General features: G+C 41.9%; 1 protein-coding gene across 1 annotated transcript in view; it reads left to right on the forward strand.

Annotated features, from left to right (window-relative positions):
* Nucleotides 1-6,472, forward strand: part of SORCS3 (sortilin related VPS10 domain containing receptor 3) — a 602,186-nt gene extending 595,714 nt beyond the window's left edge. The window contains exons 26-27 of the mRNA XM_068549046.1: nt 4,761-4,921; nt 5,694-6,472. Coding sequence (XP_068405147.1) covers nt 4,761-4,921; nt 5,694-5,758 — 226 coding nt within the window. The 3' untranslated portion in view covers nt 5,759-6,472. The remainder of the gene's footprint in view (nt 1-4,760; nt 4,922-5,693) is intronic.
* Nucleotides 6,473-11,419: the final 4,947 nt, after the last annotated feature.

An 11,419-nucleotide genomic window follows, 5' to 3' on the forward strand; every position in this document is an offset into this window, starting at 1 on the left:
GAAATTGAAGTCAATAATTCTGTACCATTGTTTGAATAATGTAATACATCTACCAAGAGATATGCTGGTTAAGAGTATGAACTCAAAAATCAGACCCAATTTTAACTTTCAACATTTGCAACCTTAGGCAATTGAATTTGCCTCTCTAAGCCCTCATTTCCTAATGTGTAAAGTGGAAAAACAATAATACTTTGTAGGTTTGCTATATGTTTTCAAGGTAATAATATCTATATCTAGTACATAATAAAAAATCACAAAAGCTAAGGCACTATAAATAACATGCCTCCCAAAGGCACCTCCTGTGTTACAAACTGGCACATAGTAGGGCTCAGACGTATCAGTGGCATAGAAATGTGCTCCATAGGAAGCCTGGGTAAAGTAAAAATATCATTAATTATTGTCAGATGAGTTTTGAAAGTATAACTTGGTCCTGGGAGTTTTTCTAGACACTGAAGGTAATGCTTTTAGATTTTTGGAAGAGATCAGTGGTAAGGGTGCTTCACTCTCCCTCCCCCGCCCCCAGCCCCCATCAGCTCTCCTCTAGTGGATTTCTCAGGCTTAAAAACACCAGTTTTACTCAATAGACATCTCAGCATTAGCCAAAACAGCAGGAATTCTTAAACACTCTCCACTAGAAGGACGGAGTGAGGTTTACCTTTCTACTCAATTTATAGACCAGTTATGTGAGTTCACGTCCTCTTGGATCAAGATGGGTCAACCCACCTGCCATTTTCCCTTTGAAGAAGGGGAAAAGCCTTCATATCCAATTAGCGAGCAAAGATTCAATATAGAAACAGTCTGGTCAAAGCAACACCCATGTATGGGTGTACTTCGGTTACACACAAAGCACACTTTCGTTCAGTCAAGGATTTTGTTGTGGAGAAGGCTGGTGGTTGCTGGGACTTGAAGATCAATTAACCCAAATGTATCACCTTCTGACTCCTAGACCTGCATGCTCGCTGAGGACCAGGGCCAATAGAAGTCCTGCAAAGAGGTATTTGTGTCAGGTGTCTCCAAATTAAGGCAAGATCTGCCCTGTGACTTAAATAGTTTTCTGCTCTCTTGCAAATGTTGCTAAACTCCATAGACAGTCAACTTACTAATGTCGCCATCTCTTAATGTGCAGACTTTAATACTTGAATCTATGCCAGTTAATGGCATCTCCGAATTATTCTACCTCTGTTGTCCCCAGATATCAGCCAACCCTTTCTATGTCCCTGGCAGGGAATCAGGATACAGGAAACAAATACTAGTCAAACTGGATAAATGGTTTGAGTCAATTAAGAGTAACCAATCATCAGTTACCTTTTCTTTTCTAGTCACCTTTTCTGGAAGTTTTCCTCCCAGTGCCCAAGCCCTTTGGCAGAGGTCCTTTTGGATCTCCCTTTGTTTCTTTGGTCTCCTTACCCTCCTCACCACCTGGAACTCCAGTGATGGCTATATGGAGGGTGCATAGCTTGCTGACACGTAAAGGTCAGGTTCTTATCCATGATTCCTAGAGTCTCCTCTGCTTCTTTCATTTCTGTCCAATAGAACTTTCTGCAAAGATGAAAACACTCCATAATCTATACTGTCCAATACAGTAGCCACTGGTATGGTGGAGAAACTGAATTTTTAATTTTATTTAACTTCAATTAATTTAAATTTAAATAGCTACAGCTGACTAGTAAACACTTTGATGGCACAGGCTAGGGAAAGGGTAATTCTGTTTCTGTTTCCAAATCACTGGCCATGCTGTTTTCAAACCCCGAAACTTTCTCTCTGCCATCTCCAGCATTAATTCATTAAGCCATTAATTTATTCAGCAAACATTTATTGAGCACCTGCTGTGTGCCAGGCACTGAAAACAATCTCAGTGTCCCAAGTGGTCACTTAATAGAGGAAGAATAGAATTATTTAAAGGAATCTTGGTGATCATGGTAACTCTATTCTCCTTCCTCTGTTAAGTGACCACATTTGATCTTATTCTTGGATAGTGACTGCTATTTTGTGATGTCTTAGGGAATATAATTAAAAATCATTTTGAGATGGCTTTTATTTTCTGAAAACTCTTCCTAACAAGGCCTTCTTTCTATACTGTAGGTTTGTTTTTTCTTATTATCCAAGAAAACTTTTGAAATTTTATATTTCTTCCAGTCTTTTTTCAGTAAGGCTTTCATCACAGTGCAAAGCCTACTTTGCTTTTGCTAAATTCCTCCCACGGACTTCTAATACTTAATCATAGTTGGAACAAACAAATAAAAACTGAAATTTATATAGGTGACTTGGATTGATCCATCTTACTCCTCTTATTAAAACGTACATGAATGAATAGCCCAAGACGTGCCTCTAAATCTCATTTCCCACCTTTCTTATCTGCAAAAGCGGGGTTTAGTCTTGACTTATTGTCTCAACGGTCCTACAAGTGGATGTGTTAAGAAATAAAAAGCAATTTGAAAAAAATTTTAAATGCTGCAAGTTGTGACATAAAATTCATTCCCTTCCAACCATCTATTAAAAATATTGAAAAAATATGCCCGTTTTCAGAGATTAAAATAAAGTGAACAGTCTTTATAAGGGCAAATTTATCCAAATTCTCACAGGTATCAATCATTAAAAAAGCAGGAAAGGGGAGGCAGTGACCTCTGGCTACAGCTCTGAAGTACCCAGACTTGTGTGATCAGGAATGGTTTGACTGCCCCCAGCACCTAATAAATATTACAGTTGATCCCAATGTTCATGAGTAATATGTACTTTTATGATTAGAAGAAATCTAAGTCGTTAGGCTGCCTTTCTATTTAGATAAGAAGAAAGTGAGGGCAGGCATGAAATTTTAATTACGTTTAGAGAGCCTGCGGTTTGCTGCCTCACATAGAATCTCTTCACTTAAGGTTCTTGTAAATTATAGTAAGCTGGTTTAGACCAGTAGGAGTCAGGAGGACACCTCCCTTAATGTATGGAAAGCAACCATTAAAAACATGAAAACGACATAAATGAAAGGTAGGAACTGTCCATGTTTTAAACATATTTTGGGATCTTTCCTTCTAAATTAGCTATGGAAGACCTTATTAAATGCCTCATATTCTACCTCATTGTGGGGTTGGAGTAGGGAAGGGAATGTAGATGCTTGAAAATACCACTAGTTGGCACTAGGGCAACAGAGTGATTCTGCTTCATACTTGCACAGAATGTTCTGGTTTGGGGTAGGTGTCAGATGTCTGAAGTTTTAATAACATCTATGCCAGTAATCAGCTTCATGAAATGTCTGGACTTCAGACCAATTTCCCCATCATTTAATGAGGTAAGGGAGGGCTCTTCTACCTGTAAAATTCTAAGATAAAAGTGTGGTCTTTTTGTTTGAGAACGTAATATATGAAAATAGAAAGAGCATAGGCTTTGAGGTCATTTATTCATTTATTTGACAAATACTTACTGAACGTAAACCACATGCCAAGCACTGTGCTAAGTTAAGTGTAGAGCAGTGAAAATGGAAACTGTAGACCTTGCAGACATGGGGCTTTTTGTGGGAGAGAAAGACAGACAGAAAACAAGTCCACACACATGGCCTATTCCATCACCCTAAACCAACACCCTATTCGTTTCTTTCATAGACACCATCCCATAATTACATATTTATGACGGGAGAGATTGGGTGGTCAGGAGAGATTGGGTGGAGATTGGGTGGTCAGGAGAGTCCTCTCAGAAGTGACATGTAAGCCAAATTCTGAAGGACAAGAAGGACACCGTCACGAGAAGAGTAGAAGGAGGTGTGTTACGGAGGGAACAGTTGATTCAAACCTCATCCCCAAGGTGGGGACGAGTCTGATGTATCAGAATCTTGAAACTCAAGAGTTTGGGTTTCAGACCAGCAGCATCAGTACCACCTGGGAACTAGGCAGAAATGCAGAATTCCAACCCATCCGGTTCAGGCCTGTAGAGTAACAAATGCATTTTAACAAGAACCTGGTGAGGCATAAGCATATTGAAATTTGAGAAGCGCAGGATTAGAAGAAGTCAAAGGAGGCTACAGAAGCTGGAACACAGTGGGTCAGGAGATGATGGAGATGGGTCAGGAGATGAATACTCCAGCAGATTTCAGTTTGAACCTACCCGCTTCTCCAACCTCAAGTCTGTCTGCCTTGTTTCCAAACCTCCTACCTTCGTGTCTTTGAAGGAAGTTATTTAGCTTCTCTTAATCCTTGCCTTAATCCTCTCCACAGTCCTAAAAGAAAGCTATTGTTATTCCTATTGAACAGATGAGGAAACTGACTATGGAAGTATTTAAGATACTTGGCCCATGGATGGTGTTCTAAAAATGGTAGCAATGGCTATAAGTCATTTATTTCTTGGCTATTCATAAAGAAAACCAATGTGAATTGATGAAACTGATACAAACTTAGAAAAAGCTGTCTTTTCACTTTGGTACAACCTTATGAGTCTCAAAGTCCAGCTCCTTTGTAAACGTAATAACTGGTAAATGTTTTAAGGGTTTTAGTGCACACTTGGTCGATAGCGTTGCCCTTCTGTTTACACCTGCTGGTTTTGTGCCTCAGAGGAAGGTGCATGCCTCCGGGAGTTCTGTGGCTTACATCTCCCCTGGGCATCTGGGTCCCTCCTTGTGTTCACTGGCCTCATGGGGACAGTATCTGGGTGGCCAGCCCCTTTCCCTGACACTGGTCCTGTAAATAGCTTCTTCCTCCACCTTATCACCCAGGATTTCCCAGTTGCCCCAGTTGGGCATGTCCCGTGATCGTAATCTGATTTTGCTCTGCCCCATATAGGAAAATCCCCTGGATTAACATCTATGCTCAAGTCCAACACGACAAGGAGCAGGAGATGATTGGGTCAGTGAGCCAAAGTGAAAACGCCCCCAAAATCACACTCAGTGACTTCACCGAGCCCGAGGAACTGCTGGACAAAGAGCTGGACACCCGGGTCATAGGTATGTGTGCTGGTATCACCAGGCTCCTGAGTCCTCTGTCCTCCAGACCCTGAGTCAGCCAGCCTATGTGGGCTGTCCTTCAGATGGGACTAGTCTGGAGGGTGGGGGGAGAAAACAGTTGGCTACGGCGACATAATCATGTTTTAAAGTGTCCGCCACCTCTTACCACATGAAATTGGCAGAACTTTTTTCTCTTAGAAGTAGATCAAGATCAAAAGTGCTGGAGTCTGAGTGGTAGAGGGTTGAGGCCAACTATTACTGTTGGACTTTCTCTTTATTTTTTCTATAAAGCAAAAGCATTATACGTCCCAATAATCACGTGAATAGGAACTCTGCCATCAGATAGCCCTGGATTCATTTTCTTGCTCTACCAATCTTCTAGCTCTGGGACCTCTCTGTGCCTCATATTCCTCATCTGTGGAATGGGAATAATAGTATCTGCCTTCTAAGATTGTTGTGATCATGAAATGACATATATCATTAGCACAGTGTCTGCCACATAATACGTGTTCAGTACCTGTTGGCTATTAGTATTGTGATCAGCAGAGTATAAGATGGCAAGGTATTGCTTCTACCTTGTGTGCTGGGGTGGGAGATGGCAAACATTAAACATAGGTAAGATAAGCCAGTGAGCTGGTAGGATAGACTACCCAGGTGCCCTATTTCATAAGCACACATTGAGGTGGCTTGGTATTTAGCAATAAATAAAGCACAGACCCACGCCCTTGTGACAGGTACATCCTTACCTCCCTCTGTCTTCTCTCCCCTGCAGGAGGCATTGCCACCATTGCAAACAGCGAAAGCACAAAGGAGATCCCCAACTGCACTAGTGTTTAATACCAACAAGCCACGTGGTCAACCATCTTTCTGACTTTTTATTTTTGATGGTTCCTATTACTCTTATTATGGAAAAATGAAAGTGTCTTTTTTACCTTTTGTTTACCAAGGGCCCCTTCATAAATAGCAGGCTTAGCTTTGGTAGGCGAAGGCATTCGTAACTGATTAAAATGAGACACAAAGAATAAATGGCTGTATTTGTGTTAAGGGCAAAGGATGCATCTTCCCATGGCTTTCTTGCTTCATTCTGCCATTGATAGTGCAAGGAATCTTGTTTTCCTTGCGGTCTTTCTCTCCTTTTATTTTTTAAGTTGGGTTGGCTTTCCACTAACCTCCCATCCTCCCCCCGACAAGCCCAAATCACCAGTACCCGCCTCCTCCCTCCCAGCACGCACCTAAAACGTAAACCATTTCCCAGTTAGGTCTGCGGGAGGAAGGTTTGTGGGGAGTGAGCGTAGCTGCAGGAAGCGTGCACACCTGTCGGAAGAGGCCCTGCCCCGTGCATGTCCATTGCAAGCTGCAGATGGCTTATTGTATATAGTTACAATGTAAGTAGCTCTTTATTTCCTGAGAAATAATTTAATGTTTAGTAAAAAAGAAAACAGAAAAAGGAAAGATGGGTCTGTTGGCTTATGCACCCACCTTCAGAGTTGACCCACCCCCAGGCCTGCTTGACGCTGGGTTCTGGATGCTCTCCAGTTGTCTGTCACACTTAACTCTTGCATCTCTGTGTCCCTGCCATTGCTGGTTTCTATTTCTGTATATAAAAGGGGGAGGGGGGAGGGCCTCTTTGAAACACCTAGCAAAGGAAGGAAGAGAGTGACATCATAGAACGTGGGATTTTTTTTGTCCCATCAGTGATGTGAAAGAAGTTGCCAGATGAAGCCCACTACAGACTTCAAACTGAAACCCAGATGGGGAAACAAGGCTTCCCCTCCACAAGGATGATGTTGAGGATAGCTATCGGCCTGAGGTTTTCTCTAAAGAAGCCAGGCAATGGATCTAAAAAGATGACATTCTGTTTTCCAGTTGGATTCCATGGAATTGAATAATGCTTATGGGGAATTCTCTGGCTATTCTTACCCCAGAAAAGTCCCTTGGGCACTAGGTTAAGCCCAGTGAGTGCCTCAGCCTGGGAGAAGTTAGAGGTGGGAGGGAGCCGGCCTTCGTGGAATCCTGTGACGGTGCAAACCCTGCAGGCCCCAGAGGGGTGTAGCCTTTAATGATCTTAGTCAAAGTTGATTCTCGCAAAGCTGTGCCGCCTGCTTGTCAGATGTACACAAGTACACAACTTCCTTAAAGTCAAATGTCTACCTTCAGTTCCCTGAAGGCAGTTCTTGCATCTGGGGCGAGTGACTTTCAAAGCCAGTGTTCTCTTTTCCTGCACCCCAGCCCCTTCACACGGTTCATGTGTCAGTTCTTTTTAGGACGGTCACTTTAAGCCATGCTGTAAGCATTGTTTTATTTTCAGGATCAGCCTGAGTGTACTTGTTTTATAAAAATGATACACTGTATATATATATATATATGGGAGAAAAGGCTGAATTTTTTACCTGTTCATTTTTGTGGGATATTGTTCACATCCTCCTCTGTGAGACCCTGAATGTGACCTTGAGAAATCGGACTGGCTACATCATAGATCAGAATTAGGAATATTTCTAAAGATCTTGCTTTTTCGTTTCAAGGGTTAAATGGGGCAGACAATTGCAATACTTGTACTAAACACTGGAATACAAATGCATGAGTCATATCTATATATACAGTATATGTACATAAACTGTCCTTGGTTTTATTGTTCCATTTGAATATTTCTACTGTAAAAAAAAAAGACAGTGGTTTTGAAATTGTTGAAAATAAATGTATTTTTGTACATCAAAGCTATATACCTGGCTGAGAGTTCTCTCTTTGGGCAGTTGCCTTGATCTGTTGTATTATTCGACTGTTGCTGCAACAATGCTCCACGGGAGAAAAAAAAAACGACTAGCTTATGACAACAGATATTGATGTTTTGCTTGTGAGTCTTCAGGTTGGCTGTGATTTGGGTGAGCTCAACTGGGATTGACCAGGTTCTCCTGGGCTAGTTTGGATGCAGGCTTCAGTTGTTTGAAGTCTGCTCCGTGAGTTGCCATCATTCTGAGACCAGCAGCTACCCAGGGCATGTTATTTTCATGGTGGATTACGGAATTCCAAGTGAGGCCAGCAGCATCCTCTATCCTCCAAGGCCTTGGCTCAAAACGGCCCCTCTATTTACTGTCACTGACGTTCCATTAACTAAAGAAAACCATATGGCCACGTTCAACATCAGTGAGCTAGGGAAATAGACTCCGGTGCAAAGCATTACTAAGTTACATGACAAAAGGTGTGGATATATAATTCCAATCTACGGAGGGTAAGAAGAATTGAGAACAATAGTTCAACCTGTTCTACCTATTCAGTTTCTGTGACCCCCCATGGGGAACTTACATTAGATGGCCCATTTGAATCAGTATCCAAGTTTCCCATCTCAAATGTGTGGCCAGGACTTTTGAGCAGAAGTCTTGGTAACCCCAAGGCCTTTGAGTCCGACACAAGCTCCCAGTGAGTGGTAGAGGTGGGACTCCAACTCAGGTCTTAAAGATTTCAACAGGAGAAATGAAAAGAGGAGAAGAAACCAACATGACATATATCCTTTTTTTAAACCTTTTTTATGCTGTTGATGCATGAAACCAGCAACAAATCTCTTTCCTACACCAAGTAAGGAATTTGGAAGGAGGAGTAACTGGCTTTCTTGTACATTAGGTAAGAATGGAATGTGAACTAAGTGCCTAGAATGAGGGCTGCAAGTTAGACGTTTTAATTATTTAGTGTTCAAAATATGTGATAAACTTCCATGGATTCCAGAAACCCAAGAAACCAGAAGTTTTGGTCAATAATTTGCTCCCATATTTTGGATACTGACTGACTATTCTGGAATCATATTTTCTGAACTCAGTTGAAGATATAGGATTAAACAAAGGTGGTTTTCTTTCAATTTGTGAATGTATTTAAAAATTGTGTATTATTCTTGGTATAACTTTTCTTGACTTATACTCACCTTTTAAAAAGATTTACATTATGTAAGTACCTTCCTCAAATATTGAGAACGTCACATGGTACCTCTAAAAGAAGCAGTGAGTTTTTGGGTCTAACTCCATTGGTTTATAACATAAAGTGCCTAGACATCTTTAACGGATTTTTAATGGTTTTGAACTTCCCCAATAATGTGAAGTGTCTAATAGTCCTATCCCAAGTCAAAGGAGAATTAGTTTTTGCTTTCCATGAGATCTGAGTTCTTCTCGTGTTAATTTTATGTCCCGGTTGATAAAATTCCTCCACCAGAGTAAAGAGGAAGAAAGTGAAATAAAGTGGTAAAACAGTGTGAGTCAGTGGGTTCATTTGGGCAAAGTCATCCTATGAATATAGCCTCTGTATCCACCACCAGCATAGGCCTGTCAGATTTCTCAGTAGAAGGCAGGCAAAGGCAGACGGCAGAGGGTGTGATTGGCTTCGTAGCTAGTTCTATGCAGGGTCTCTCACCAGTGGTGAGGACACTGCATCAGAACTGTCTTCTCTAAGGCAATTCTAGACCGGAGAAGTAAGCTTGCAGAAGCATTCTGGGGCTAGAGCCCAGCTTTCAGCATCATAAGCAGATTCTCTGAGGATTCTCATGTGCACTAAAGTTCAAGAAAAACAGCTCTATCTGCCACTAAAATAGTTCAGGGAGAGTTACGGGTAAAAGTCACCTCCCCTGGCTCCTGTTACCATGATACAAGGCACCTTAATCTACAGAAGTGAGAACAGCTTCCAGATTTGCTCATTTCCTCCTGGGCAACAGCTGCAACTGTGGGAGAGTTGCCCGACTGAGTTATCTAAAACAAATCACACTATGAGTCAAGGTGGTGATGGATTGTGCCTTGGAACAAATAGTAAGCCAGGAATTAGGAGATCTCTGACTTTTAGCAAGTCATTCTAGACCACAGTTTCCTTATTTGTAAAAGGAAAACGCTTTATGGCCTGCCTCACTGGCTAGTTTTGATTTCCAGAGATGTGAAAAGCATACTGCCAATTCCAAAATTATTGAGAGATGACTAGTACTTAGGAGTACTTAAGAGAACTCTCTTCTTCTGTAGAGGGATAAACTGAGGCTCAGAGAGGAAAGTGATTTCCCTAAGGCTACACAGCAAATTAGTTCAGAGCTGAAGATAGAATCCATGTCCTCTTTACTGTAGGGCAGTATTCTTTCTACCACGTGCCTCCCCAGCAAATGCAAAACTGATTGGACTGCCCATCATTGAGAGTCAGTCGAGAGCCTGATGGATATGGCAATATGGCCCCCGTATTTACAATGTCCAGAACGCTTTAGAATCTAACTTCCCGAGTGGGCTCATCATTCAGTGGCTCACGACCCTCCACATGCCATTGCCCTGCTGATGCACTGGTCTAGTTGCCCATGGCCTGATGCCTATGCTTCCCTCACTGGACTGAAATAAGGCTGCTCAACAGACAGCTGCCAGACCCCAGCTTCACACACCGCGCTGCTCTCCTTTCAAAGCATTTGGCCTTGTTCAGAGGGAAGAAGGCCAGAGAGCAAACATAAGCAATGGGAATGCCTCATCCTGACTCACACCCCAGATCCTGCCAAATTCTCTTGTCTGGTCCAGTGGTACTGCCAAAGGGGCCATGTAGTCCAACGATTACCTCCCAAAGTACTACTGCATCTCGAAGTCCCTTAAACTTAGTTTAATGACTGCTAACTTTACAGTAGCAGAGTTAAATTGCTCTTTGCCTCTGTGCTTTCAGGCTGTATATCATTATGAGATACAGGTTCATTCAGAGAGGAACCAGTGGGACATTGTATATGAAAAACAAAGGAGAGCCTCTGCTAGTGTTCAATTTATTTGGAGACTCAGATTCTCAATAAAACTTGAATGCACTGCTTTTTTAATTATCTGAGGCCCAGAGGGGTAAAATGACATCATCAGGGTCCAGTTTCCCTATCTATAAATTGAATATAATGACATCAACCTCACAGTGTTGGAACCAAGATCAAATACGATAACTTGGATAAACCCAAAATAACTAGACCTTGACAAATAATGAATTGACTCTGAGAAGCTCTAGTATTGGGCTAGATCCTTTTCCTCTGTCCTTCCTGGCCTCAAGTTATAAAAATTATCTTACCAGTCTTTCACCAAGGGCTGTACTGCTAGAGAAAGTATTCAGAATTACTTGACATTACGTCTCCCCCATCTGGAAGAGATTTTTGGTTAAAATCCACTGTTTACACCTTGTTCCCAAAAGTCACTGCTTATTTAATTGCTTTTTGTTGTTGTTGTTAATATAACATCTAATTTTCCTTGGATCGTATGGAGGGGGCAAGAAATGGACACTTGTAATCAGGGCTACCTGAAACGCCTCATAAAATTAGAGACTGGAGGCTCTCAGGTCCTGAACCATGCTCAGCCTTGCTGAATGTGGCGATACCCTGGAGAGAGCCACGCTACTGGACAGAAACAGTTCAGCCTTGCTTGTTTACGGTTTTGGCTCCTTTATAACATAACTTGCTTCTTATTTACACTCCCTTCTCATACAAAGTTTTGTGATGTACATTTCCAGGTCCTGGGGTCCCTCAAAGCCTCCCTG

This window comes from Eschrichtius robustus, chromosome 7 (assembly GCF_028021215.1).
Source record: "Eschrichtius robustus isolate mEscRob2 chromosome 7, mEscRob2.pri, whole genome shotgun sequence".
Classification (NCBI taxonomy): Eukaryota; Metazoa; Chordata; class Mammalia; order Artiodactyla; family Eschrichtiidae; genus Eschrichtius; species Eschrichtius robustus.